We start from the raw sequence: 27,203 nt of genomic DNA, 5'->3' as shown, positions 1-27,203 counted from the left end.
ACAGTTTTTAAGGCTTCTATCTGAAATGTGACTTAAATCTCGTTTCCTGTCATCCCCCTGCTCTCAGGCTGTTGTGTCAGGGGGAGCTGGGACAGAGATTTTGGACCCTGGGCAAGTGGTGTGGTCTGGCTGCAAGAGGCCTCTTCCCTCTTTGCCCTGGGGTGGAAGGACGAAGAGGGAGAGAAGTGATGAGTGTCGCTCTCAGCTGGCATGCATTGCTGTCTCTCTCCATTGACTGTGGCAGCTCCTGGCTTGTCCTGACTAACTGGCCAGCAGTGACCAAATGCTGGTTCACTTTGGGGCACACGTGGTCTTCAGAGCTCCTGTAGGGACTCCAGCTGCTCATGCCCTGATGCAGAGGATCTGGCTCAATGCCCCCTACTCCTTCTCCAGTCACTGGCCTGAGCTGCTGGGCTCCCCTCCCCCAGGGAGCACTTCTCGAGTGAAAGAAGCAGGAGAGAGTGTCCAAGCCCAACTTCCCTCCACTGTACCCACTGCTGTTCCCTCTGTACTGCATCAAGGGGGCGGGTCCCTCCACAGCCATCCTCTCTCTTTGCTGCCATCGCTCCTCTCCCAGTGGAGCCTGGGCTCCAGCCTAGCTGTATTTCACTCAACAGGACTGGAGCCCGGCATAGGGTTGCACAGGATAGGAAAGCATTGGATAGGGCAGTACCTGCCCTGAGGGATGTGCCACATCCCTCCCCACTGGGCAGAAGCTTGCTACTCCAATAATCTTCCTCCACAGACTCCTCTGAGGGGTAGAGTGGCAGCTGCAGTGTCATGGAGGAGTCAAGGCTGCCCTGAGGAGGTGCCTAGTCCCAGCTCTGAGTCCAACTCATCAATTCAGTCATCAGAAGAATTCCCACTTCCCCACCCCTGCTGCTGAGAAAGACAAAATGCCTGGCTGATTGAGATCATCATGGGTGACTGGGCTCATGTCCAGCTTTTTCTATCACCTCAGTGTCTCCTCTTTTTCTTTGCTCTTTGACTTCTCTTTGGGGTTCTCTTTTCACACAGTAGGTTTGGGATTTTAAGATGGATTCTGAGCCAACCAGGGTTGCTTGACTGGCCTCTTGGATACCCTGCAGTCACAGAAGCAGGTAATCAAAGAACAAACAATCTCGTGGTGTTTAGAGTCTCCCTTAGTTACCACTGAGCCTCTGTTTGATTTCTTGCATAGCAACAAAACCAGGAGGAGGAGATGAGTGGCATCTGGAATACACTTTGGGTATAAGGTGGGATTCAGCTCCTGGATAATTTGCTGGAAGTGTGCCCAGAGTTGAACTATGCAGGAAGCCGTCCTTCTTCTGGTTCTCCTGGGTGCCATCTCAGGTAGGAACTCGATTTTGCCACCCTGTTTGCAGGACTGGGTTTGCATGACAATGTTTGATAAAGTCCTAAAAGAGGAAATTGCCTCTGGGAGGCCTAGATTAACTGGGAGCTTATCTGTCCTGATGAATGAGATGATGTAGCAACAGGGAGCCCTGGGAGGCTGGGGTAGGGGTAACCCAGAGAACAGGGGTACCTAAAAAAGCCATGTTTGTACAGGCTTCACTTTTCCTCTGATGTTAACTGGCTTGAGCTGGAGGTCCTTCCAAGATTCAAAGTTGGGAAACTAGTTTTCGTAGCAGAGCCTAGTGTTATAGGAGAGGAAATATTTTTCTTTACTCTTCTAGGTCCTTTTAGCTGGTCTATTAATTAAATTGACATAAGACAGATTAACAGTAGAAAAACAAATTTAATTATGTATGTATGGGGGCCCCATAAGAATATAAAACCTACAGGTAGTCAGGCAACTGACCCTCACAATTGAGGGGACACAGAAAGGACTTTGATCTCCAGGCCCTGCTGAGCTCCCCTAGCCCACCACACTTAGCTCACATCCTTTGTAGCTATCTTTGGTGATAGCTTTCTTCCCAAACCAGGCTTTCTATCCAAATTATTTTAGAAAGGGGGAGGATTTTCTTTTTAAAAAAGCTATTCCTGAATCTTTTTGGGTCTTCAATGCTTTCAGCTCAAAATAGTCCGTATTGTCAAAGTGGCACATTCTAGGAAGACTTGTTCTGAATCCTTCAGTGTGTCAAGTCAGTCTTTGTGGAGATTCTGGCTTTTCTCTGGAGACTTTTCGGGGCAACTTGAGCTTGGCAAATCATCCTATAGAAAAACTGAGGTACAGAGGGTAGAAAAGCCACAAAGAGTCAAACTAATTCTTCTTGCACATCTTCTTCCTTATTCAAGAGCTTCAAGAATCTTGGATGATCTTTTTAATGTTTTCAGCTTGAATTATTGAAATTGAACTTTTTAAATTAAATCTTATTTTTGAATAGGTAGTATATGCATAATGTATGGAATTCAATCATATTTAATTTACAGCTTAGCTATAATTTACATCTTTGATGAATTACTTTAGTGAAACAGAGGAGTATCTGGTACATAGTGAGTCCTTGGTAAATGTTAGCCCTAAGTATGTGTGACATTGAGTCTTCCTGCCTAAGAGCAGAGTTCTAGGTACTTGTTCAATTCTTCGTTTGTTTTCCTCAGCAGTATTTTAAGATCTCCTTCATATAGATCTAGCACATTCTGATTATGCTTATTTCTAATTCTTTCTTTTGCTTTTTCTTGAAATTGTAAATGGGATTTTTCTTTACTTGTATCTTTTAACTGATATTACAATGTATGAAAGTCTATTAATAAATTATATTATTATTTGTAAGTGATTTTCAGTTGACTCTCATTCATTTTCTAGATTTGAAAATAATAAACATTTGTACTTATTCTCACCTATTTTTCTATTTCATTTCTTTTTTCTTGTCTAATTCCTCGGTCTGTACTTTCAGATTGCTGTTAAACAATGAGAAGCATGTTCATTCTTGCTTTATTCCCCATTAAGCATGACACTAGCTTTTGGTGAGAAATGTTTTATATGTTAAGAATATAGCTCATATTTTTATTTAAGATATTTAATTCTAAATCAAAATGGGATTTTGAATCAAATGCTTTTTCAAGATCTATGGAATTGACCAATTGACTTTCCCCTTTGACCTGCTAGTAGGATAAATAAATAACTGAATTTCCTAATATCGGCCATTTTTAAATCTTAGGCTTTTAGATTCAGCAGAGGGCAGGAGGAACTGTAAATATGAGGCTGGGCCTTGAGCAGCTCAGAATATCTCTTGAAGTAAACAATTTGAGATTTTCCCAGAAACATAGGCTTTTGGGATCATAATCATTTGAATAAAGAGGTGACATTTATTATTGCTGAGGGAAGAGTGAGGTTTGAAAGAACCCACTGTTTCATATTGAACACTATCATTTATAATTTTATCATCAGGTGTGTGAAAGAAACTGATCATTATGTATGTGTGTATGTATGTATGTATGTAAGATTTGCAAGAAATATTTGAAATTTCTGATAAAAACTCATATTCAGATCCCTTCTCTCCAATAGGCCATGCACTGTACCATGCTTCTGTTCCTACTGGTTAAAGTCTATTTTGGGGGGAAGGTCTGCTGCTGTGATGCGAACTGTTTCTCTCTCACCTTTTTCTGTGAGTCTCGGAATCTGACCAAACCTCTACCATTACTCTCAAACATTCGGGTTGCATAGGATTAGGAAAGGGGGACAGTCGTACCAGCATCTGCCTTCAGGGTATTGGAAGCAGGTATTACTATAATAATCTCAAATGAAGTAATACCCTCCACTATCCTCTTTCCTCTCACTAGGTCTAACTCCTATGCATCCTCCAAGGGCCAACTCAAGGCCCACCATGGAGCCTTCCCAGATTGCCCTAGCTCTTGGTCTGCACTCTTCCTACTGCACCTTGGAGCTCCTCTTGCCTGTACTTGGAATTCATGCCAAAGGTTTAGTACAGTGTGTAACACAGAATAAGTGCTCAGTGAAAGGGAGCATGAGTTATCATACTATAATTCCTCTGGTATGTTTCTGTCCTGTCTCCTCAGCTGGAATGTTAGTTCTGCAATAACAAGTTTCATATCTCCTACTGTGCTATGGTCTCCAAGTGCCACATACATACAGGGTGTCCAATAAATGTTGTTTTGTTGACCATCTTCCCTTTTGGGGACTGTCTTTTCTTTTAACATTTACTGATACCCCTCCAATGCAAAATTTTAGATCTTCTTCCTGCTTACCATTGTCATGCAAATCAGCTTCTTTCCTTTCTACCTCCTATTAAGATGAGGGAAATAAAACAGCTTCTCTGAGATGCAGTAGTGCCCCATTCCAACAACAGCTTACAAAGGAAAGCCCTGCAAGAACATAAACTAGACAAAAGCCCCAACTAGACTGGTGGAAGAGTTGAGACGGAACAAACTTCTGGCTCCATCAGTACCAAAGGACCACACGTCATTCCTAGGAGATAGAAGACTCAGCAAAGCCCCCTGAGTGTACTTAAATCCACTGTACACTGAAGTTGTCTACATTTTGAGGAAGCCTCCAGGGAACTAGCTCTTGTATAACTCTCATGGAAATTAAAGATGCCACAGTGTTGAACAAAAGAAGGAATCTCTGATAGCTGGAAGATCCACATGAACATTAAAAAGGAACCAGCTCCACTGACCTAAGTTCTGTCCACTGGCCTGAGACTCTCTGAGGTCTCTCCAGCAAGACCCCTCAATCCTGCCATCTGTGCCTAGCCCTCAGCTGGGCAGCACTAGGAAATAAAAAAGAGGCTCGAGGCTCGAGGCTCAGTTTTTCATGTTCCCCACGGACTAGGCACAACCCCTTCATCATTTGAAAAGGCAGGGAAGTGCACTCCATTTCCAGAAAGTATTCCTGTCACTGATTAATCCTATAAGTGGGGTCCAAAGAACATTGCAAAAGGTTTCTACTTTTTCTGTCACATCACTTTCCTGTTCAGAGCCAGCTCAGCACAGGAGCAGAAGGCCATATTTACTCTCCTTCTTTCTCCCTGGCAGTTCCCCATGGCAGTCCAGTTGTCCTCCTCTCACCTCTGGCTCAAGCATTTGGTCACTGGAATTCACCTTCTTCTCCACCTCTGTGGAACTGAAAGAGGTGCACAAGAAACCAGCCCTTCTCAGGCCAACACCAGACACTCTAAGACTGACACATCTTCCTTTTGCTAATTATGACCTGGTGTAGTTTACAGAGTCACTAGTAGAGTCACCATTTTTCTTCTGTGTCCCGCTAAGGGATTCCTTCTGTGAGTCTTGCCTGGCATTGATCAGACCCTGAAATGGCATGGGAGAACATCCCATCCAGGGAGGTATCTATTGTAGAAATTAAAGACTTTCATGGACATGGGTAACAGTGGGATGATGGTGGAGTAGATGGGGACTGAATGGTAATGAGAAAATATATAATCAAAATACAAATAAATTAAACATAATAAACAAGAAACTAAGAACATAGGAAGATGTTTCATATACTGAAACAACAACATTCTGTAATGTTTTACACTTTACCAAGCAAATGCATTTTCTTATATGGTACCTTTGCTATGAGAGTGAATTCCACTAGGTCTGGAATTAGCCTCAGTTGCTTTGCTAAAGTTTCTGTACAGGACTAATCAAGGCACAAAGCATGCTGATTAACAGTGCTGCTCTGTGACCATGAGTCCTGGGAGTTTGGGAATGGAGCTGCTATAGAGGATGGTTATATAACAAGATAGCACCTACTTGACCAGAAAAATATAAGTTTCCAGCAGAGATTCTATTTTGGGCTCCCTAGTTCCAAGGTATTTGTGGGTATGTTGATGATTCCTTGTCTGAGCAAGCACATTTTGTCATTGCCTTTCTAGAGAGGAGGACAACAGGAGCTGGCATCTGGCCTCTCCAGGCTTCATGCTACAAGATAGCCTTCATCTCTGATACATGTCCTCACTTTAATGCTATTGCTATACTGCTTTCTTTTTCTGTAATAAACTATAGACTTGTAAGCATTCTCACTTGGGTCCTATGAGCCTTCTTTAGCAATTGAACTCTGTTTAACAACCACTGATAGTATGGTACCATAGTCCTGAGAGATAGAGTTCACTGAGGGCCCCAGAGAAGTTGAAAGACTAGCTCAAGGTCCCACAGTCAAGTAGAGGTAAGGCTTTCTCCACAGTCTCCTCTGATTTCTATCACTACCTTCTTGATTAGTTATTAGAGAGAATGACAAGGTATTTACTATAAGCAGAGGTGTAAGTGAGAACAGCTGTATCCAGGAGGGAGCGATAGCAGCCCACATCCCCGAACCACATTATCACCTTTAGTGTCCAAGGCCCAGGGTGGACAGCTTCCTCCCTGGGGAGTAACTGAGACTGTGGAGGCCTAAGTCTTGCAACATACGCTTCAGGAGCAGGCCTTGTTGGTCTTTTTCTGGCAGGACAGCGATTTTGCACATTTTTAAACAAGTGAGGACACTATGCATCCAGATCTCAACTGCAGTGAGATATTTCAGTGGGCTCAGTGACTGATGATAAATCTTTAGTGCGCTTTTTCTTTTTTAAAGTGTATGCTTCAAGCAATTTTAATTTGATTCTTAATTCAGATGCATGTGAAAGTCAAATCCCATTAAAGCCTCTTTCTTGTTCTCCAGCACTCAGACCACCAAAGGAAGTTTGAGTGACCAGCCTCTGAAGGAAAGTGCTTAGTGTCCTAGAGAGGGTGGGCCCCCAGTGCCCAACCTTTCCTGTGCCACTGATTAGCTAGGTGCCTTTGGGCACATCCCTTAAACTTATTTTCATAATGAATGTATTAAACATTTTGTAATTTTAAAAATCTTACTAATGCTCTATTCTCAAGACGTGGCCCCCAGCCGCTACTTATTATTATTATTGCTATTACTACTGCTACTACTACTTTTTTAAACAACAAGTACACTGGAGGAAGTGGGTATTGAACTAAAAGTTGAGAAATCCCAGCTTAGCTATTATTTTTTATCAACTTACCCAGAAATTGATCATTGGTAAACTTTTGTCTACCATAAAGTTTTCTAATTCACTTGCAACACATGACCTTGCCCCGGGAAGACAGACCACCAGATGGAAGTGGAACATCACCAGCAAGAATGCCAGCAGAAAGGGCACATCGAAGGACAGTTTGACATTATCCATCACAGAACAGGCAGTTCCCAGCACAAATTGCTTGAGGGACACTGGATGGATCCACTTCTTGCTCTGAAACATCTCCCTCACTGCCATGTGAAAAGTGAGCATTCAGGGAAGCCATGTTAATACATGAAAGAAGCATGGAACTGTGAAGGATCCTGTCCTTGGAATCAGATGCCCTGGATTGAAAGGCTAGTTCTTTCATGAAATTAGTTTCTCAAACCCTAGACTTATCAAAGTTAGAATTAATGCAGTAAGATCAGTGACTATACTCCCAGCAAAGCAAACTAGGAGCTGTGACCTGAGAATATTTGGGAGGCGTAGCTGATCTAACCTCTCCAGTTCACCAGAGGAGACACACCAAGGCTGGTGGTTATAGCAATCTGCCTGTTTAGTGGGAGACTGTGGAAAGCCCCGGGTGGGGCTTAGCAAGCCTCTCATACCCAAGCCTACATCCAGTGAAATTCCAGCACAATTCCTTAAGTTGTTCCAAAAACAGCCTCTTACAGATAATATCACCCAAATATAACATCTGGGGGCCCAGTTTCATAGCAGGCCCCAGCACCATCTTGCTACACTGTTGCCTGGTCATTGAAAAAAAACTAGGATGCATCACATGTGTACAGTAGCCTGACAAGCATGGAGTGACGGCCACTGCAGTGAGTCTGTACAGCCTGTTATCTCCAAGGTTCAGATGTGGGAGGGCCCTCCACTGCCGCTTACTGAGCGTGTAATCTCGGAGGTGCGAAATGGCAGCAACACCTACATTGTGTTTAGAGTGGATGAGATCAGGCAGTAAAGTAGCTAGCACAACGTCTCGTGAGTAGGTTCTTAGTAAATGCAAGTAGTTACTTGTTTTAGCAAAGATATAACTCACCAGACTATTCTTGAGAAAAACTTAGGGAGTTAAATCTGAGCAGAGGCTTTCTTCCTTCTTAGTTGGAGGGGTACAAGTCCCTAGTGTGAATGGGAGGGGCCAAGAGAAGGTGGAAAATTGTCTGAGACAGATTGCCAGCCTTTCATTTTACTTATGACTGTCCTTCTCCTGCTGAACACGCTCATGAAGAACTCGAGAGGGTGCTCTGCTGACTCTCATTTGCGAGAAAAGAGGGCATGAGGGAATTACGCCTAAAAAACCCAGTGCACCAAAGCAATTGATTATTTTACCCATTTTGAAAAACTATTTTTGGAATCATTTTGCCTCTAAAGTCTCTAAGTATACTATTTTGCTCCTGTTTTTTAATCACAGGAATGGTATAATACTAAAGTCAATTTTTATAGATTTTTAAAAATCTATTCATATTCACATCTGCTTAAACCTCAGCTGTTTCAATTTATCTGAGTCCTTGTCCAAAAAACCTGTATAATTCAGCAAGTAAGAAAACCTTATGCACAATGCATTTTATCCTCAAATTTAAATAAAATGTTTTAGACTTATGAACATTTATCTTAATGATTCTTTATATTTTGATTTTTCCTACATTTTCATCATTCCTTCGCATCTCCAAATTTGAAATAAAAACATTTTTTCAAAAAAGCCAACATTTTTCCATGTCTTGTTTATTTCTAGACATTTTCCATCTTTCAGTAGGACAGACGCTTCTGCCACCCTGTACCTCTCCTCTCGTTCCACGTGGTTTGTCTGTAGTGTCTGATGGTGGCCAACATTGGGGCCGGACTGAGAGGTGGCAGCTCAGTGTAAACGTTGGCTTTGTTACTTACCACAGCAGCCTCCTCTTACCTGTGGTTTCACTTTCCAGAGTTTCATTTATCTGTGGTCAACAGTCAACTGTGGTCTGAAAATATTAAGTAGAAAACTCCAGAAATAAACAATTCATACGTTTTAAATTGCACACCATTCTGAGCAGAATGATGAAATTTCATGTTATCTGACATTGTCCTGCTCGGCCTCGCCTGGGTCATCCCTTTGTCCAGCATCTCCAAACTGTGGCCCTCCCCTCCCCCATTAGTTACCTACTAGCCATCTCTTGGGCTATTATTGTAGTGCTTGTGTTCAAGTAACCCTTGTTTTACCTCATAACAGCCCCAAAGCACAGGAGCAGTTACGCTGGCAATTTGGATACATGAAAGGGAAGCCAATAAAGTGCTTCCTTTAAGTGACAATGTAAGCACAGTGTAGTAAGATATGTTGAGAGAGAAACCACACTTGCATAACTTTTATTACAGAATTTTATAATTTTTCTATTTTATTATTAATTATTGTTGGTAATATCTTACTGTGCTTAATTAATAAGTTAAGCTTTATCATATGTATGTATAGGAAAATACATAGTATGTGTAGGGTTTGGACCATCTGTGGTTTCAGGCATCCACTGTGGGTCTTGGACAGAATCTCTGTGGATAAGGGGGACTACTGTATTCATTGTGTGTCCTTTAGCTCATTCCCTTATCTGTAAAATGACAACATCATTACCTACCTGAGAGGATTGTTTTGAGAAGTAAATGAGAGAAAAGTTTTATAGTATGCATCTATTTGGAACACTGGATAAATGACAGTTTTATTATTTTCCCAGTGCTGCTATAACAAATTACCACAGCCTGGAAGGTTTAGAACAATAGACGTTTATTATCTCACTGTTTAGGGGATCAGGAGTCTGAAACAAAGGTGTTGGTAGGGTCGGTTCCTTCTACAGCCTTCAAGGGAGAATCTGTTCCATGCCCACCTCCCAGCTTTTGGTAGTTGCCTGCCATTCCTTGGCTTATAGCTGCATCATTTCACTTTTTGCCTTCGTCCTAACATGGCATTTTTCCTTCTGTGTGTCTCTGTGTTCTGTCCTCATAAGGACACCAGTCGCAGGATTCAGGGCCCACCTTAATCCATCTATGACCTCCTCTTAACTGATTGTTAATACATCTTCAAATACTCTATTTCCAAGTAAGCCACATTCTAAGGTTCTGAATGAACATGAATTTTTAGGGGCACTATTCCACCCCTACAGTACCCATCATATGGAAGCATGAAGGACATGTTGCTCCCTTCCATTTTGGCTAAGTCTCACAAAGTGTCAAGGAACCCTCAGAATGTCCTGAGGTGTTCCTGGAAGACACATACTTTTTCTTACATTGTAAAAATCCTTGTCTGTAATGTTGTCCAAGGCAATTCACATGCCTTCTCTAAGTATCTCATTTCCTTCTCTGTGAAACAGGAGATAACCCATCAAACCAGAAGTACTGGTTGACTCTCTGCATGACACCTAGAACATTCAATAACAACAACTGTACCTGAGATGACTTATGAATGTGGGGAGATATACCATGATTTTGGAGTTTTTCAGTCATGCACACTCAACTCTCAGATGACCTCAGGAATGAAACACTGGCACAGAGAAGGAAAATAAGCTCTTATAAACTACCAGGCCCTTGTAAGAGAGAGAATGTCATGGCTAGACTAGATACTTCAAATGGGTATCTGTCTACCAAGGTGGTGTTTCTCTTCCCCTGGCTTTTCACAAAGATTGGGGGGAATGAGACGGGAAACAGGGAGACAAGCGAAAGCAGTAGCTTTATTTGCAGAATGACAAAAGCAGATTTCATGGTCATTTGGTGGTGATTGTTTTCTTGGCTCCAAGAAGACCTCACATTTCCATTTCCAGGCTTTGGCAAGAGGATTTGTTCTTGGGAGTGGACAGGTTCCATGCCACTCTGAGCTACAAGTTGAAGCAGAGAAAAAGCTACTAAATCCCTGTTCTTAGTGGAAGGCTTTGTGTCCATGTAATTCATCTTTTTTAAATTTATAGGAGGAGAGGCGCTATACCTAATTCACTTACCTGCTACAAGTAACGTGACAGAGAATTCTCCACCTGAGACTTCAGTGCACAGGTTTTCTGTGCAATTATCAGCATCGCTGTCACCTGTGATCCCAGGGTTTCCCATGATAATCAACTCCAGTCCCCTCACTGAAGTCTTTAGTGTCAATTGGCTGTCAGGAACCGACTTTGAGGTAAGTACCATATTACTTCCAATGGGAGTTGTCCGCAAAGAGGGAACTTGAAGTTGAGAAGCCTACGGGATTCTAGATCAGTGAGTATTTCCTCCTCTTTCCCTGTTTAATCTCCCTTCTTGTAAGATCCAGAACCTTCTGTTCAGGGCATACTAGGGCCTTCTGTGCTTTTTTCTTCATATAATCTAGTCCAACTGAACATTATGTTCAACTTGTTACAAATAAATGGCTTGTTTCTTATTGCCAACCATCTTCACATATCAGTTGTAAGATGTGTTGACAGTAACAATTCTTTGGGTGGGATAGTTTGAGTATCTTAAGAGCTGGACTCTGATGAACTTGTGTCTGTTGGTTCTGATTTCCTATAATCCTGTGATTTTTCAGAAGGAAATCTGTGAGGAGACATTTAATAATGGAAGAACATGTCCTTAGTAAAAAAACAAGCCTATGGATTGAGCTCGGGCCTGCGAACAACACAATCACGGTTCGATTCCCAGTCAGGGCACATGCCTGGGTTGCAGGCCAGTTCCCAGCAGGGGACTCACGAGAGGCAACCATACATTGCTACTTCTCTCCTTCTCTCCTTCCCTTCCCCTCTAAAAGATAAATAAATAAAATCTTAAAAAACACACACACACACAAGCCTAAATGTTCAGCCCTACTGTGTGAATGTTTCTTCTTGGATAATTCAGACCCAGTCATTCATGTTGAAGGGCCATGGTACCACTCCTCTGTTTTCTAGTTTGTCATCTGAGACTTTCCAAAATTGTCACTCCTCCTGAAGTGGCACAAATCTGTGCAATTTTGTGCATGTTTTCCCCTGGTAATCTCGAAGGCCTTCAAGGATGTCTTTAGGGTCTAGGTGTCTAGACACACTTATACACAACTATCTCCCCCATCTACCCTTCCCTCAGCAGGCATAGGAACCTCCCACAGTTGTAATCACCTCTGCCCCTTGTCCTGCCTGCCATTGCCTTGGGGTTCTGGTGGGACTCGGAATGTTCAACCTGAATGGTTTAGGCATGATCATCTCCCTGAGGTGCATACTAGGCGATCTTAAATCAGCTGATCATTAGAGTCATTGTGGAACCCATGGCTTGAGGGCCAGAGTGCAGGCATCTGGTATTCTCAGCACTCCCAGCATGGCCCTTAGGTATGTAAGGAGTATACATTAAGAAAGTCTTCACATCAGCATCTAGTGTACATCCCCAGGACCCAGATCCTGGTTCTGTGACTTACCTGCTCCATCTCTGCTCCATCCCACCCACCCACCCGTCTTTAACAGCTCTTGCTCATTGGTTCCTGTAAGCCTTATTAATTGCTTGCACTTAGAGAGCACATAATATATATTACATACTCTTAAATAGGCTTTATATGTGTTTACTTTTGATTTTTGTTTGTATTATTTTATTGGTATCATTCCATGATATTATTTGTATTACCTCCCCCTTTTTATAGATGGAAAAAATAAAACAAAATAGTAGGTTAAATAACTTGCCCTGGATTGTACAAGCTATTAGGTAGTTGAGCTGAAATTGAAACACAGGCAGTATGACTTGATAGCTCTTACCATTTTTTAAACTAGCGTTATTGAGGTATAATTCACATAGCATACAATGCATCCATTTAAAATGTCCAGTTCAGTGGTTTTTACTGCGTTCACAGACCGTCATCACAATCTAACTTTAGAACGTTTATTTCACTTCAGAATGAAACTCTGAATTCGTTAGCAGTCACTCCTCTGCCCCTATTCCCCTCAGTCCCTGACAACCAGTGGTCCGATTTCTCCTTTAATGGATTCGTCTATTGGAACACTTCATGTGAATGAAATCCTATTGCATGTGATCAATAATGAGTGACTTCTTTCCCATGAGCATAAATTTTCAGGAGTCACCAATTTTACAGCACGGAACAGCATTTCACTCCTTCTTATGACTGAATGATATTCCACTGTATGGATATACCACCCTTGTCTGTTTGTCAATTGACAAGCATTTGGGTTGTTTCCACTTGAGAGCTCTCATTCTCAGACTGTATACCTTACTGCCTTTATTGAGTATGACAACAATGCTGCTTCAAATTTGCAGAGATTTTAGCCTGACTTGGTGGCTCATTTGGTTGGGAGCTGTCTCACAAGTTGAAGGGGTTGTTGGTTCACTTCCCTGTTGGGGTACATGCCTGGATTGTGGGTTTAGTCCCAGTTAGTGGGGGCATATGGGAGGCAACTGGTCAATGTTTCCCTCTCACACCGATGTTTCTCTTCCTCTCTTGTTCCCTTCCTCCCTACTTCTCTGAAAATAAACAAGTAAATCTTTAAAAAATATTAACTTAGAACTTCCAGCCAAGATGGAGGCATAGGTAGATACACTTTGCCTCTTTGCACAACCAAAAGAAGGACAACAAATGTAAAAACAAAAAACAACCAGAAATGACAGAAAATCAAACTGTGTGGAAGTCTGAGAACCAAGGAGTTAAAGAGAAAACATTCATCCAGATCGATAAAGGGGCAGAGACAGGCATCTGGGGCAGAAAGGACTTGCAGCAAGGTGGCTGGCAGCTCACAGACTAGGTGAGGTGGCAGCTGGTGGATCAGGTGGTCCCACATTTGCATGTGGATAAATTGGGAAGAAAAACTGGAAAGCAAGACAGACAATACAACCCAGGGTTTCAGTGTGGGGAAATAAAGGCTCAAAACCTCTGAATGAAAAAAACTGTGGGCGTTAAGGTAGTGGGAAAAACTGCCAGCCTCACAGGATAGTTTGTTGGAGAGACCTACAGAATCCTAAAATGTACCCAACACCACCCACCCAGGAATCAACACCAGAAGGGCCCAATTTGCTTGTGGGTAGTGGGAAAGTGACTGAAAGCTGGTGGAGAGCTGAATAGGTGGTATTGTTCCTCCTTCACATACAGTGCCACAATGCGGCAATGTGGGTTGCCCCATCCTGATGAATACTTAAGGCTCCACCCCTTGCTACATAACAGGCACACCAAGACAGAAAAAAAATGGCCCAAATGAAAGAACAGATCAAAGTTCAAGAAAAAATACAACTAAGCAACCAAGAGATAGCTAATCTATCACATGCATAGTTCAAAACTCTGGTCATCAGGATGCTCACAGAATTGGTTGAGTATGGTTGCAAAAACAAACACAAACTAAGCAAACAACTAGAACAGGAACAGAATCACAGAAATGGAGATCACATGAGGGGTTATCAGTGGAGAAGGAGAGGGGAGATAATGAGGGAAAAGATACAGGGAATAAGAAGCATAATTGGTAGGTAAAAAATAGGCAGGGGAGGTTAAGAATAATATAGGAAATGGAGAAGCCAAGGAACTTATATAATGACCCATGGACATGAACTAGGGTGGGGGATGTTGGAGGGAAGATAGTGCGAGGAGGAGGAGGATAAAGAAGAGAAAAATAATGGGACGACAGTAATAGCATAATCAATAAAATACAGTTTTAAACAAAGTGCTCTGGAAAGCATCCCCCCGCCCCCCAAAAGAAAGTCCTGGACTGGGTGGCTTCACAAGTGAATTCTACCACACATTCAAAGAAGAACTAACACCTATCCTTCTGAAATATCCCAAAATAGTTAAGAGGAAGTTAAATGCCCATGCTGATTTTACAAGGCCTGCATTATCCTAATTCCAAAATCAGATAAAGTCACTGCAAAGTAAAAAATTATAAGCCAATATCCCTGATAAACATTGATACTAAAATCCTCAATGAAATTATTAGCAAACTGAATTCAGAAATACATTAAAAAGATCATACACCATGATCAAGTGGTGTTTATTCCTGGGATGCAAGGTTGGTACAATATCTGTACATCAATTAATGTGATAAACCATATAAACAAAATAAAGAATAAAATCATGTGTTCATATCAACAGATGAAGAAAAAGCATTTGTCAAAATGTAGCACCAATTTCTGATAAAAATTCTCAGCAAAATGGAAATGGAACATACATCAAAATAAGGCCATATATGGCAAATTCATAGCTAAAACCATATTCACCAATGAAAAGCTAAAAGACTTTTTCTTAATATCAGGAACAAGAATAAGGTGTCCACGTTCACCACTTTTATTCAATATAGTATTGGAAGTCCTAGCCACAGCAATCAGACCAAAAAAAAAAAAAGAAATAAAATATATTCAAATTGGAAAGGGAGAAGTAAAACTCATCATTTGCAGGTGACATGACACTATAAATACAGAACCCTAAGTATGCCACAAAAATACTATTAGAACTAATAAATAAAATTCAGTAAAGTAGAAGATACAAAATTAATATTCAGAAATAGATTGTACTTTTATACACCAATAATGAAGTATCATAAAGGGAAATTAGCCCTGGCTGCTGTGGCTCAGTGGATTGAGTGCTGGCCTGAGAATCAAAGGATCACCAGTTCTCTTCCCAGTAAGGGTACATGGCTGGGTTGCAAGCCGGGTCCCTAGTAAGAGGTGTGTGAGAGGCAAGCACACATTGATGCTTCTCTCCCTCCTGTCCCTCTCTCTAAAAAATAAATAAATAAGATCTTTAAAATAAAAAGAAGGGGAAATTAAGAAAACATAGACTTCAAGATGGTGGCAGAATAGGTGAAAGCTACAGTCTCAACCTCCCAGGACCAAACTAGAATTACAAATAAATTATAGAACAATCATCAGGGATAACCAACTGAAGACTAGCTGAAGAGAAGTCTTATGACCAAGGATTTACAGAAGTTACAGTGAGACTGCTTCAAACAAGTTGCCCAGGGCCAGTCACAGGAACAGACACTGGCCAGCAGTAGACCTTCCCAAGAGACTCAGAACCAACACACCCAGTGGCCAGTTTCAGGCAACATCAGAGCAGAATCTAATAAACTTTACGAGCAACATATACTGAGGGAGATCTCAGCAGGCACCAAACCCTGCTGAGGCAAATTCTGTTTCATGTGGTCAAGTAGCTGCATAACAGTTTGCACACTATGGTGGGGGTTGATCCTCATAATCAGTCAGTCTGAGGGTCTATCCCATGCACGAAAAGCCAATAGAAATCAAGATTACATTATAACAGGAAGGCCCACATAACCCAAACTAGGGGCATTAATGGAGCACCCAGCTTATGTGATCAAGAGACTGCACCACTGGACTCTGTAGGACACCTACTATATAAGTCCACCCTATGCAGACTGAAAGTCGTACCAGATTTATCTAATACATAGAAACAAACACAAAGAGTCAGCCAAAATGGGGAGACAAAACTAGCAAGCCTCAAATACACAAACAGGAGAAAGCTTCTAAAAAGTTAAATAAAATGGCAAATAACTTATCAGTAATGGTAATAAGGATGCTCAACAACATTAAAACAAACATAAAAACCATCAAAAAGTCATAAATGAAGAATACAATATATGAAATGAAGAATACATTTAAAGAAATAAACAGTAGGTCAGATAAAGCAGAGGTTCAAATTAGCAGTTTGGAAGACAAGGTAAAAAAAAAATTGAGAAAAAATTTTAAAAAGTGAGGATAGTTTAAAGAAACTTTGGGACAACGTGAAGTTTAACAACATTTGCATCATAAGATTACCAGAAGGAGGAGAGAGAAAACAAGGGATTGGGAACCTATCTGATAAAACATGCCTGAAACTTCCCTAACCCGGTGAAGGAAAAAGACACACAAGTCTGGAAACTGCAGAGTGTAGCAACAAGATGAACCCCAAAAGGCCCACACCAAGACACATAATAATTAGAATGCCAATGGTTAAAGAAAAACAGGGAATCTTAAAAACAGCAAAAGACAGTACTTACAAGGGAGCTCCCAGAGATTGTCAGCTGGTTTCTCAATAGAAGCATTTCAGGCCAGAAGAGATTGGCATGAAATATTCAAATTTATGAAAAGAAGGACCTACAACAAAGACTACTTTTTCAGCAAGGCTATCATTTAAAATTGAAGGAGAAATAAAGAGCTTTTTGATGCAGACTCTGGCCAACAGTGTCCGCAGTGTTGTGGATGAGATGAAACAAATTCACAAGGACTACCAAAGTTCCGTGGAGAAAAAGGGATGGTTCAGCCACTCTCTCAAAGGGAGAGCACCTTGGCCACTCTCTCAAGGGGAGAGCATCTCAACCCTTGCCTTGACAAGCTTTTATGGGTTTTCTAATAGCATACATCACAGAAGGTTCTCATTCATTATGCTCAGGTTTGCTTCAGGTGATTACTTTTTACAGATAACAAAGGAAAGGGTGTTACTGATTACTTCTTACAGATTAACAAGTTAAAAATGTTGCAAATGCAAGGGAACGATAGGAATGATTGGTCTGGTTACACTCTGTCCATCAGAGATTTAGCACAGATTTTAGGAAATTACTTTAAAGATATTCAGTAAGCATTTGATGCTTCAACTCAGGGTGGGGGATTTTTTAGCAAGAGCAAGTCTCAAGGCAGCCTAGATATAGTGCAGGACTGGTTTCCCACGGGAAAGCTGCTCAGTGGGTTTGGTTTCCTGTGTGCCAGCTTGTGCTTACTGGCTTTCCAATAGGGCTGGGCTACATTTGCCATTCCAAATGGATAGGTTCCCTATAGCCTTTCAGATAAAAAGCTAAAGAAATTTGTTACCATCACACCAGCATTATAAGAAACACTTAACAGCCTGTAAGAAGGAGGGGGAGGAGAAGAAGAAAGAGAAAAACCAAGAGAACATAATTAAAATTATAAAATGGCAGTAAATACAAACCTATCAATAATCACTTTAAATGTAAATGGCTTACCTGACTGGTGTAGCTCAGTGGATTGAGCACCGGCCTGTGAAGCAAAGGGTTGCTGGTTTGATTCCCAGTCAGGGCACATGCCTGGGTTGCAGGCCAGTTCCCAGCAGGGGAAACACATGAGAGGCAACCACACATTGATGTTTCTCTCCCATTCTTTCTCCTTCCCATTCCCTCTCTCTAAAAAAAAAAAATAAATAAAATATTAAAAAATATAAATGTAATAAAAATTATAGGGTAGGCCCTAGCTGGATATCTCATTTGCTAGGAGCACTTTCCCAATACATTAAGGTGGTGTGTTTGATTCCTGGTCAAGGAGGTACAACAATCAACCGATACATGGATAAACAAGTAAAACAAAAAATTGATATCTGTCTTTTTTTCTTTCTTTCTTTCTTTCTTTCTTTCTTTCTTTCTTTCTTTCTTTCTTTCTTTCTTTCTCTCTTTCTCTCTCTCTTTCTTCCTTTCCTTCCTTCCTTCCTTTCTTCCTTCTCTCCCCTCCCTCTCTCTGCCTTTCCCATCTCTCTAAAAATCACTTAAAAAAAACACAGGGTAGCTGAGTGGATAAGAAACCAGGATCTATATATATGTTGTCTAAAAGAGACCCACCACAGAAAAAAAGATACACACAGACTAAAAGTAAAGGGGTAGAGAAAGATATTTTGTGCAAATGGATATTTTTTAAAAAGCCACAGTAGCAAGACTTATATCTGAAAGAACAGACTTTTAAACAAGGCTCTAGTAAGAGACAAAGAAAGACACTGTATAATGATAAAGGGAACAATCCAGCAAGAGAATTCAACACCTGTAAACATTTATGTACCCTATAAGAGCACTTAAATGTTTAAAGTAAATCTTGACAAATGTGAAGGGAGAAACTGATGTTACTACAGTCATAGTAGGGGTTTTTTAACACTCCATTGACATCAACGGATAGATCTTCCAGACAGGAAAATCAACAAGAAAATGCTGGCCTTAAATGACACACTAGATCATACGGCTTTGATTGATCTCTTCAGAATATGTCTCCACCAAACAGCAAAATATATACTCTTTTCAAGTGCATATGAAAATTTTCTAGGATAGACCATGTGTTAAGACACAAAATAAATATCAATAGATTTAAGAAGATTAAAATCATATCAAACATTTTCCCTGATCATAATGGTTTGAAACTAGAAATCAATCACAAGAAAAACACTGAAAAACACACAAAGACATGGAAGTTAAATAACACGTTACTACACAACAACTGAATTAATAATGAGATACAAGGAAGAAATCAAAAGATACCTTAAAACAAATATAACAACACCAAATTTATGGGACATAGTGACAGCAGTCCTCAGAGGGAAATTCATCGCATTATAGGCCTATCTCAAGAAAAAAGAACAATCTCTAATAAACGATCCAACTTTACACTTCAAGGAACAAGAAAAAAAACAAAACACAAAATCCAATGTGAGTAGGAGGGACATAATAAAGATCATAACAGAAATAAATGAAATAGAGTCTAAAAATGCAATTAAAAAAGTTAATGAAACCAAGAGCTGGTTGTAAAAATAAACAATACTGACAAACCTTTAACCACACTTACCAAGAAAGAAAAGAGCCCTGGCTGATATGGCTCAGTAGATTGAGTGGCAGCCTGTGAACCAAAGAAGTCATTAGTTTGATTCCCGATCAGGGCACATGCCTTGGTTGTAGGTCAGGTCCCCAGTAGGCGGACACATGAAAGGCAACCACACATTGATATTTCTCTCCCTCTCTTTCTCTCTCCATCCCCTCTATCTAAAGAATAAATGAATAAAAAAATTTAAAAACAGAGGACCCAAATAAATCAATTCAGAAATGAAGAGAGAAATAACAACTGACACCAAAAAAATGCAAAGGATTGTAAGAAAATATTACAAATAACCATATGCCAACAATTTGGATGATGTGGAAGAAATTGGTAAATTCTTAAAAACATATAATTTTCCAAAACTTAATCAGGAAAAAATAAGAGAATCTGAATAGACAGATTACAACTAGTGAAAATGAAGCAGTTACCAAAAAACTACCAACAAAAAAAAGTCCTGGACCAGAAAGCTTCACAGGTGAATTTTATCAAACATTCAAAGATTTAACACCTATCCTTCTCAAAGTATTCCAAAAATATTAAGAGGAAGGAAGACTCCCAAGCTCATTTTACAAGGCCAGCATTATTCTAATTCCAAAACTAAATAAAGACACTACAAATAAAAATATTATAAGCCTATATCCCTGAGGAATAGAGATGCTAAAACCCTCAACAAAACATTAGCAAATCTGATCCAGGAATACATTAAAAAGATCATACACCATGATTATGTGGGATTTATTCTGGGGATGCAATGTTGGTACAATATCTACAAGTCAATAAACGTGATACACCACATACACAAAATGAAGGGAAAAAACCACATGATCATATCAATAGATGTAGAAAAGTCTTTTGAGAAAATTCAGCACCCATTTCTGAGAATAAATCTCAACAGAGTGGAAATAGAAGGAATATGCTTCACTGTAATAAAGTCTATATTTTACATACCCACAGCCAACATCATAGTCAATGGGAAAAACTACACACTTTTTTGTTGAGATTGGGAACAAGACAACAATGTGTGCTTTCACCTCTCTTATCCAACTTAGTACTGGAAGTCCTAGCCACAGCAATCAGACAAGAAGAAGAAATAAAAGACATCCAAATTGGAAAGGAAAAATTAAAACTGTTATTTTTTGCAAATGACATGATACTGTATATAGAAAACCCTGAAGATTCTGCCAAAAAACTACCAGAACTGATAATTTAGTAAAGTAGCAGGATACAAAATAAATGTCCAAAAATCAGTTGCATTTTTATACACCAATAATAAACTAACAGAAAGGGAAACTAAGAAAACAATGCCATCACGATTGCTTCAAAAAAATAAAACACCCAGGAATAAATTTAACCTATGGGGTAAGAGAACCGTGCTTGGAAAATAAGACACTGAAGAAACAAATTGAAGAATATGCAAATAAGTGAAAGCATATACCCATGTTCATGGATAGGAAGAATTAACATCATTAAAATGTCCGTACTACTCAAAAGCAATCTCTAGATTCAATGCAATTCTTATTGAGATACCAATGATGTAATTCACAGAACTATAACAAATATTCATAAAATTTATATTGAATCACAAACAATGTCAAATAGCCACAGAAGTCTTGAGAAAGAACAAAGTTAGAAGAATCACATTGCTGGACATCAAATTATACTACAGGGCCAAAACGGCACGGTACTGGCATAAAAACAAACATACAGATTAATGGAAAAGAACAGAAATCCCAGAAATAAACTCACACCTTTAATGTTTGTCAACTAACATTTGACAAAGGAGGTAAAAACATACAATGAGGTAAAGATGCTCTATTCAATAAATGATGTTTGGATAATTGGATAGATACTTGCAAAAAAATAAAATAAGACCACCTTCTTATATCACACACAAGAATAAACTCAAAATGAATTAAAGACATATATTAGACTCAAAATCATAAAAATTCTAGAAGAAAACATAAACAGTAAAATCTTGCACATTTTTCAGAGCAATATTTTTGTGACATGTTGCCTCGGGCAAGGAAAACAAAACAAAAATAAACAAATGGCACTATATTAAATGAAAAACTTTTTACACAGCAAAGAAAACAACAAAATGAGCCCTAGCTGGTGTGGCTCAGTGGATTAAGTGCCAGACTGCAAACCAAAGGGTTGCCGGTTCTATTCCTGGTCTAAGGCACATGCCTGAGTTGTGGGCCAGGTCCCCAGTGAGGGGGTACATGAGAGGCAGCCACACGTTGGTGTAAAAAAAAGGAAAAAAATTAACGAAATGAAAAGGCAACCCACTGAATGAGAGAACATATTCTCATAATCATAGATGCTTTTTTTGTACTCATTTTATAGATGGAAAAAATTGGAGCACAGAAAGGTTAAATGATGGGAAGGCTGGGCTTTAAAGCTAGTGAGTCTGGCTCTAGAGTCTACACTCTGGACCCCTGTGCTATGCCGCCTCTTATTTATCACATACTAAGCAGACACAGGTCATCTCCACTTGTGAAGATACCAAGCTGACCTGGCTCATGGGTGGAGAAAAGACTACCATGCTTTCCCTCTCAACCCTCCTCTTTCTGTTCTCCCCTCACTGCACACAGTCATTTACATCTTTAGCTGTCCTCTCTTCTCTTAACTAATCCAGATCTTGCAAAGTCAAACACAATACCCACTACCTCCTCCATGAAGCCTTCCTTGACTAAACATAGCTCATAATGAACTTACTTCCCTCTGATTTTTCCATAGTATCCTGACCTAGCTTTTGACGTGACTTTCCCAAGTCACTACAAAGTCACACAGAAGTTAGGAGGTGGAAATGCCATTGGAATTTAGTGCTCTCCTCTCTACGTAATACTGAATGTCTCACTGTCTGGCCCGAGTTGTATTGATTTCCCAAAAGTTCTATTTACATAATTAAGACAATTATGAAATTTAGTCCTTGATGCCCCAAAGGACTTAGTGCCTTTTGTGAACTCACGGGCAGGGATGTGCATACAGATATGAGAGCTCAAAGATCTTCTGAGAGCTCAGAGAGCTCCTGTTAGCCTCAGGAGGCGCCTCCCTCCAGGGAGTGCTGGGTTCCTGATGGCAATAGTCTAGATTCTGGTGATGTGTCTCAGGCCCTGTTTCTCGCTGTCCCTCCCACAACTCCAAAACGCTTGTAGTTCACAGGACAGTTTTCTGACAGTGGGAGAATGTATAGAAAGGCCTACACACAAAAACTATTTATGTTAGTAAACATCATTCATTATTTATGCAGATGTGTCCTTCTTCCCTTGATTATTCTTAGACGTGGACTTGGGAAAACTAGAATGGGGTGATGAGTCAAGATGTAACTCAACCGCAATCCCAGGAAAGTGCAGCATCTCATTCTTAGAGACTAGAAAATCCAAGTGTATTCAGGGTTGCTAAGGGACTCATCTAGGAGCCTACCCTAAGTAGTGGTAGGTTTTTTAGTTCTTGGGTTTTCCATTTCCAGTCAGCGGAACAAGAATATCTCCTGAATGTTTTCCTTTTTTTTTTACAAAAATCATGGTCATACACAGCAGTCCCTTTAGTGAAGGTGTCCTGGGGCTTTTTTTGGAAGGACAGAGGCAAAGAATTTGCTGCTCTGACAGCGTGTGAAAGTTGGTTTCAAGGATGTGGGTTGCTTTCTTCCTAATAAATATCCATTTGCAAAATGCATTCATGCAAACCAGACCTTCTTTCACATGATTAGTAAGAATTCTGCATTTACTTTTAGGTTGTCACCACTGACAAGGAACACCTGGATTTTGAGACAGGACCAAACATATTTGATTTGCAGATTTATGTTAAGGATGATGTCGGTTTCATGGACCTACAGGTTTTAACTGTCCAGGTAACAGATGTGAATGAGCCACCTCAGTTTCTAGGCAACTTGGCAAAAGGTAAGATACACAGGGGTCTGCCATGTAGTCCAGACGGTGGCATCAGGGAGGACTCTGGGGGACAGAGCAAAACAGAGAAGTAAATAAATAAACAAGCAGCTGTTTCTCTGGAAAAAGCAGCTGATCGATGAGCAGGGAGTAAATAAAATGTCCCCCAGCCCAGGATGCTCAGTAATAATGATCAACAATTTACAAAGCCCGTGGTGTCTATGGTTTCTCTTGGGCCTCTCCTAGTCCTGGGCCGGGAAAGGAGGTCAGGACCTCCACTGGATCATTCTGAAGGAAGCTAGCCCAAGCCCATCAGGCTCATCACTGTGCACTGCTGGTCACTGACTGGGTTTGTTCTCCCCATGGACATTGGCCCCTTGAGAGCAGTGTGTGCCTGTAGTCTGCTGCAGAGTAGGGACCATGCGTGGAGGGAACAGAGTAACTTCCTGCATAACCTCCCCCAGGCTCATGGCTTTGAATGCCATCCATACTGACAACTTTTAAGTTTACAGTTTTAGTCCAGGTTTCCTCCTGAACTCCACTCAAATATCCAAGCTATCTTACCTAACACCACCACTGGGATATCTAATAGGCATCTGTAATAGAAACATACATATATTTGTTTTTCATTCTGTTCCTGACACAACAGTACTAAATCCCTTGGAGTTCCAGTGATGATTGATAAACATATGCTTTGTTATGTTAATGACATGTTTGGAATACCCCTGTCACCTAAGGGTGACAATGGTGGCCGGTGGAGCCAATCTTGTTTTTAGAGTTAGAAATTTCAGTCCCCTCCACTCCTACACACTTTCCCACCCAGCCCCCCCGGGGCAGAGGGGAGAGAAGGTGGAAATTGAATTCAATAACCAATAACCAATGATTTAATTGATTGTGCCTGTATATTGAAGATTGTATAAAATCCAAAAGTGGTTCAGAGAGCTTTCAGTTGGTGGAGATCCAGGCAGAGTGGTGTGCCCAGACTGCATGGGAGATCTGTGCCCTGTGCATCTCTTCCATCTGGCTGCTCCTGAGTTATATCCTTCTGCAGGAAACCAGTAATCCAGTAGGTGAAATGTTTCCTGAGTTCTGTAAACCCTCTAGCAAATTAATTAAACTCAGTAAGGGTGTTTTGGGAACCTTAGATTTATATAGCTGGTGGGTCAGAAGCACAGGTGACAAACTGAACTTGAACTGAGTTGAATTCTCAGTTGACGTCAGAGAATTTCTTGGTGTCAGAATATAACACCTCATACTCAGAGTGCTTCCAAACCAAAGTTGTGTCCCACTTCATCCTTCAACCCCCACCATGCCCTACCCCAAAGCTGCTTTTCTGGTCTTCTCCATTTTAATTAACCGCAACTCCGTCATTCTAGCTTGGACCAAAACTTTAAATCAACCTTGACTACTTTCTGTCTCTCACACCTAATATCAAATCCATTAGGAGATGTCGTTACCTTCTAAATCTATGCAGAATCCAAGCAGTCGCTGGCCTCTCCACCACTACCTCCGTGGTGCAAGCCATGCGTCATGCCTCACCTGAGTTACTGCAATGGCTTGCTCACTGGGCTCTCGGCTCTGCCCTTGCTCCCTACGATTGATTCTCCATGCAGTGGCCAGAGAGATCCTGCTAAACATCAGTTAAATCAAGGTATTCCTCTATTGAAAATGCTACAAGAATCCCTCATCTCACCCAAAAGGAGAGCCGGTATCTTTGTAAGGCCCCATCAACTCTGTCAAGCCCTTACAACCCTCACCCCCTACCTTGCTGTCTCCCACATGTCTCCCCTTCACTCCCTCTCCTCCAGCATTCCTGGCCTCTTCACCAGTCTCTGAGTACCCCAGGCACAACCTACTTGACGTCTTAGCTTTTCCTCTTTCCTCTGTCCTTTCTGTCAAATCTCTATGGCTCCTCCTCATTTCTTTAAGGATCTTAATTCAGATGTCAGTGAACCTTTCATAACGTCTACTTAACATTGTAACCCGACTAACAACACTGCTTTCCCTGGTTTTTCTCCATGACATTGTTCAGTAACATTCACACACTTTACTAATTTATTTTATTATCTATATCTTCCCACTATAATTCAAGCTCATGAAAGCAGGGTTTTGTGTTTTGTAAACTACTGTATTCTCAGTGGGTAGATCAGTGTTTACTATGGAGAGAGAACTTAGTAAACATTTTTTTTAAATGAAAGCATGAGCAGTGATAAAGTGAATAAAAGCTGAAGCTCAGATGTAAGATGGCTTGGGTTTGAGTTTAGATTCTATTACTTACTGGCTGAGACAACCTAACAACTGAGCCTGTTTTCTTACTTATGAAGTGGAGGAAATGACAACACCTACTTTCTAGGGCTGTTGTGAAGATCAGAGGAGAAAACATACTGGGTGGAGCAAAAGTAGATTTATGGTTGTTTGTATGGAAAATAATACAATAGCTAATGAATCATAATACGAGAATCAACTATTTGGCCCTGGCTGGTGTGGCTCAGTGGATTGAGTGCCGGCCTCTGAACCAAAGGGTCACTGGTTTGATTCCTAGTCAGGGCACGTGCCTGGGTTGCAGGCCAGGTCCCCAGTAGGGACCACGTGAGAGTCAATCACCCATTGATATTTCTCTCCCTCTCTTGCTCCCTCCCTTCCCAACTAAATATAAATGAAATCTTAAAAAAATAAACTCTTCGTTTTACGTACTTACAACTGTAAACCTGGTTTTGCCCTACCCTGTACCGTATGGATTCAGCCCGGTGCCCTAAAAAAGAGTTAATGTTAGCACTCTCAGTCATATCTTGCACAGAGAGATCCTCAGAGAGACAGACACAAGAGCAGAGAACATAGTGACACTCAGGTAGGGCTGGTGGTACGAAGTGGCATGACCTGCTCCTTCCTCCTCCTGACTGCCAAGAACTCTGACGTAGATGAAACCAATTTTTGGTCCCTTTTCTCAGCCTCCCTCTTGCAGCCTTTTCTCCCCACTTATTCCATCTCCTCTGTGTTCCACTATAAGGCCTCTCACTTCAGGGACTATTTCTGCTGAGATGATAGGTACACTTCAAGGGATGACCTTAGCTCAGTTTAGGAGGAATTTATGCATTAAAGGGGATCTGGAACATGGAGTAGCCTCACCTTGCACGTCCCTGCCCATGGTTACTTTCCAACTGTCTGTCCTTATCACCTTCCTCTCTCCCACCAAACAACAGTACCCTAGGTCACCTCTCATTGCAGGAAATAAGTGAATACTTGATACTAGCTTGGCCAACCTTAATACTTTATTAATCCCCGTAAAAGAATCTACTCCTGCAAGATGACCATGGTCTAACTCATGGACTTTATTATTGCTGTGTCTATCCCACAGTGCCAATATGCTTTATTTCCTTGGCTGTGTTTGGTTTTCTTGGGCTTTCTTTGGCTGCCCTGGTTTTGGGATTTCTCACTTGTTTTATATGATAAAATGTTTTTTATTCCACGGTGGACATGGATATAGGTCTGGACCTCTACATAGTGGAAGGAACAAAGCCTGGATTCATTTACCAAGTTGAGGCCTTTGATCCGGAAGACACAAGGCAAAATGTACCCCTCAGTGTAAGTCTGCTTGCTGAACTGGAGACGGGCTGACTCCTAAGCCTGGCATCCTGCCAGGGTGGGTTCAGGCAGTGGCAGTGGGAGAAATATAGTGCCCACTGCCAAAGCATAGAACATAGGGGAGGTAGAAATGGGTAATGGGCCTCTTGAAACAGACACTCCAGATTGGATTCATGGCTCTGTGTGATCTCAGACAAGTTCTTAACCTCTCTGAGCTTCAGTTTCTTCATCTGTCAAATAAAAGCACCTACCTCATTAGGGGTATTATAAATATTAGAGAATACACATAAAGCCACTTAGCATAATGTCTGCCTGG

The 27,203-nt window shown here is 40.9% G+C and overlaps 1 protein-coding gene across 2 annotated transcripts in view; it reads left to right on the top strand.

The window, feature by feature from the left end:
• Positions 1–1,187: 1,187 nt before the first annotated feature.
• CDHR3 (cadherin related family member 3) overlaps positions 1,188–27,203 on the top strand; it is a 73,294-nt gene continuing 47,278 nt past the window's right edge. The window contains exons 1-5 of one of the 2 annotated variants that reach the window (XM_037057047.1): positions 1,188–1,332; positions 10,829–11,031; positions 23,152–23,317; positions 24,780–24,956; positions 26,790–26,887. In XM_037057047.1, the coding sequence (XP_036912942.1) occupies positions 1,287–1,332; positions 10,829–11,031; positions 23,152–23,317; positions 24,780–24,956; positions 26,790–26,887 (690 nt within the window). In that variant the 5' untranslated portion in view covers positions 1,188–1,286. The remainder of the gene's footprint in view (positions 1,333–10,828; positions 11,032–23,151; positions 23,318–24,779; positions 24,957–26,789; positions 26,888–27,203) is intronic. The other variant, XM_037057048.1, reaches the window with a different exon arrangement.

The sequence above is a fragment of the Sturnira hondurensis genome, unplaced genomic scaffold (genome assembly GCF_014824575.4).
Source record: "Sturnira hondurensis isolate 20B ecotype Veracruz unplaced genomic scaffold, ASM1482457v3 Scaffold0009314, whole genome shotgun sequence".
Taxonomy (NCBI): Eukaryota; Metazoa; Chordata; class Mammalia; order Chiroptera; family Phyllostomidae; genus Sturnira; species Sturnira hondurensis.
The sequence above is the reverse complement of the archived record's forward strand: the minus strand, read 5'-3'. Positions and strand labels throughout refer to the sequence as shown.